Consider the following 3,422-nt stretch of genomic DNA (forward strand, 5'->3'; position numbering starts at 1 on the left):
TTTTTTTTTTTTTTTTTTGAGTGGGGTTCTCACTGTCACTCAAGCTGGAATGCAGTGTTGCAATTTCAACTCACTGCAGCCTTGACCTCCTGGGCTCAAATAATCCTTCCACCTTAGCATCCCAAGTAGTTTAGGACTACAGGCGAACACCACCATGCCCAGCTAATTTTTTAGAGATGGGATTTTGCAATGTTGCCCAAGCTGGGCTCACACTGCTGAGCTCAAGCAATTCACCTGCCTCAGCTTCCCAAGGTGCTGGGGTTATAGACGCACACCACCATGTCTGGCCTCTACTCTCCTTTCTTTCCTTAGTTCTTGCCTTGCAATGTAACAGTTTGTTTATTTGGATAGTTACTAATGGTGCGATATTACGTCTTACTACAAACAACTGATTCGAGCCCACCTCCCTAACATGACTCTCTTCATTTTACTATAGGTATGTCACCCAGGTAATTGTCTGTGACATGGCAGTTAAGAGGAAATGGCATTTCCTGTGCAATTGCTGGCTGGCTGTGGACCTCGGAGACTGTGAGCTTGACCGGGTCTTCATACCAGTTTCAAAGAGAGAGCTCCTTTCCTTTAGGTACTGTTGGAAAATTGCTATTAACAGTGAATGTTGATGTTCACTATTAATTGAATTGTTTACTATTAATTGAATTGTTCACTATTAATTGAATTGTTTTTAATGCAAATTATTTTATTAATATATTATTTCAAGCATACATTAGCATTACTGTTTTGGTTGTAAGTGGTGTAACCATTATCTTAAAAATCAGAAGCATGACAAGTATAAAACTTAAAAATGTTGCCATTATTTTCTGAAGCTGTTTACCTAGAGAATCATTTATAAATAATTTGCTAAAATATCTAGGAATAAAACAATCGCTCAATGGAATATAAAAAGGATACAACTACTTCCATGATGAAAATACGAGGACAAAACATAAACATAGAGGAAAGTGTGAGAGAGCTGTAGCCTTCAACTGATTTTCAGAGATACTAGTAATCTGGCCAGGCACCATGGCTCACACCTGCAATCCCAGCACGTTGGGAGACCGAGGCAGGTGAATCACTTGAGGTCAGGAGTTCAAGACTATCCTATCCAACATCGTAAGATCCTGTGTCTACTAAAAATTAAAAAAATTAGCCAGGCATGGTGGTGCACGCCTGTAATCCCAGCTACTCGGGAGGCTGAGGCATGAGACTCACTTGAATCTGGGAGGCAGAAATTGCAGTGAGACAAGATTGTGCCACTGCACTCCAGCCTGGGCAACAGAGGAAAACCCCGTCTCAAAAAATACAAAGATGCTGGTAAACCAAAATAATTAAAGCAATGTTGTATACTGGTAAATTCACAGACCAGGAGAACAGTATAATGTGTGTATCTACTTCTGTATCTTTCTAGGTATCCATGTATCTTTTTGCATCTCCTGAATGCTAAAGATGAGAATATGGCTAGGAGGATATACCTCTGCTACCTGATACTCTTCTTCCCTTCAATTTTCTGGTTCAATATTAGGGCTGTTGGCTTTTTCCTTATGGGAACAAGATGATTGCAAGAGGCCCAAACACCATGTCCCCGCCAGGCATGGTGGTTCACACCTGTAATCCCAGCATTTTGGGAGGCTGAGGCAGATGAATCACTTGAGGCCAGGAGTTTGAGACCAGCCTGGCCAACATAGCAAAACCCCATCTCCTCCAAAAGTACAAAAATTAGCCAGACATGGTGGCGTGCGCCTGTAGTCCAAGCTACTTGGGAGGCTGAGTCAGAAGGATGGCTTGAACTGGGTAAGTGGAAATCGCAGTGAGCCGAGATCAAGCCACTGTGCTCCAGCCTCAGCAAACAGAGAGAGACCCTGTCTCAAAACAACAAAACCAACCAAACACCGTGTCCTTACGTTAAAATGCCTAAAGGCAAAAAACATGAAGCTGTTTATTCTGGGATTTGGCTCCCATCACACAGATGGGGATCTGTGTGATTGAGTAGTGAGGATATCCAGAACAGCAAGAAATGTGTGTTTCTTTATCAAGATCTGCTCTAATTACAATTGATTTGTAACAAATTACTCCCCAAACTCAGTGGATTGAAACAACCATTTTACTTGTCTCCTGGTTTTGTGGGTCAGAAATTGAGTGAAGCCATGGCGGGGAAGTTTTCCCTTGGGCTCGTTCTTCCCGACTGGGTCTCTACTCATCTGCAGGCTTATCTGCTAGATTTCCAAAAATGGTTTGCTCACAAGGTCAGCAGGTGGCGCTGGCTGTCAACAGAGGGCTCATCTGTGGCTGTCCACAAAGCACCTATGCATGGCGCCTGCAGCAGCCTCAGAAGAGTGTCATTTTTCACAGGGTGGCTGTCTCCTTCCAGAATAGGCAGTTCAACAGAATTAAGTGGGGCTTTGGCCTTTTATATACTAACTTTGGAAATAAGATTTAAGGAGAAGGGCCAGGTACGGTGGCTTATAGCTGTAAGCCCAGCCCTTTGGGAGGCTAAGATGGGTGGATCACCTGAGGTCAGGAGTTAGAGACCACCCTGGCCAACATGGTGAAAGCCCCTCTGTATCAAAATGACACAAATTAGCCTGGTGCTGTGGTGTTCTCCTGTAGTTCCAGCTACTGGGGAGGCTGAGGCAGGAAAATCACTTGAACCTGGGTGGTGGAGGCTGCAGTGAGCCAAGATCATATCACTGCACTCCAGCCTATGCAAAGGAGCAAAGACTTGAAAAAAGCCTTTGAAACTAAAAAACATGGATGTTCATCAAGCAGGAAGTGGGAAAAAAATACAGAATGAGACCCTATCTCCAAAACAAAAGCAATCAAAAAATACATATTTTAAATTGTGTGTTGCTTATATCTAGGAATAAAACTGGTAGTTTTCTCTCCTTTATGAAAACTTAAGACGTAGTGAATACAGTTTCTCTTCTGTATGCCTGTTACAGTTCTGGGTTTGTTTTGTTTTGATTTCTGAAATACGGTCTCACTGTGTTGCTCAAGCTGGTCTTAAACCCCTGGGCTCAAGCAGTCCTCCCACCTCAGCTTCTTGCATAGCTAGGATTGCAGGCATACACCTTTGCATCCAACTAGTTCTAGTATTTTTAAAACGTATATAGGTATATTAATTCAAATATATTCATTTTTGTTGTTGAAATGTGATTTTTTATCGTTTAATTTCTGTGTTTCCAATAGAGGTATGACACCATCACTCTGGGCTTTTTCTTATTGTTGAAGTAGCTCTTTTAATAGTTCTAATGAGAGGTGTGTGTGTGCATCTTTACTCTCAACTCTTAGTTTAGCTATTTAGCTGGATAGAAATTTTTTGCTGTCCTTCCCTTAACACTTTGAAGATTTTATTTTATTTTATTTATTTATTTTTTTTTTTTGAGACGGACTTTCACTCATGTTACCCAGGCTGGAGTGCAATGGCG

At 41.8% G+C, this 3,422-nt stretch overlaps 1 protein-coding gene across 1 annotated transcript in view; it reads left to right on the plus strand.

Moving 5' to 3' along the window:
* Positions 1 to 3,422, plus strand: part of PKD1L3 (polycystin 1 like 3, transient receptor potential channel interacting) — a 90,418-nt gene that overhangs the window by 40,127 nt on the left and 46,869 nt on the right. The window contains 1 exon segment of the mRNA XM_037742255.1: positions 437 to 583. Coding sequence (XP_037598183.1) covers positions 437 to 583 — 147 coding nt within the window.

Source organism: Cebus imitator, unplaced genomic scaffold (assembly GCF_001604975.1).
Source record: "Cebus imitator isolate Cc_AM_T3 unplaced genomic scaffold, Cebus_imitator-1.0 Scaffold118, whole genome shotgun sequence".
Classification (NCBI taxonomy): Eukaryota; Metazoa; Chordata; class Mammalia; order Primates; family Cebidae; genus Cebus; species Cebus imitator.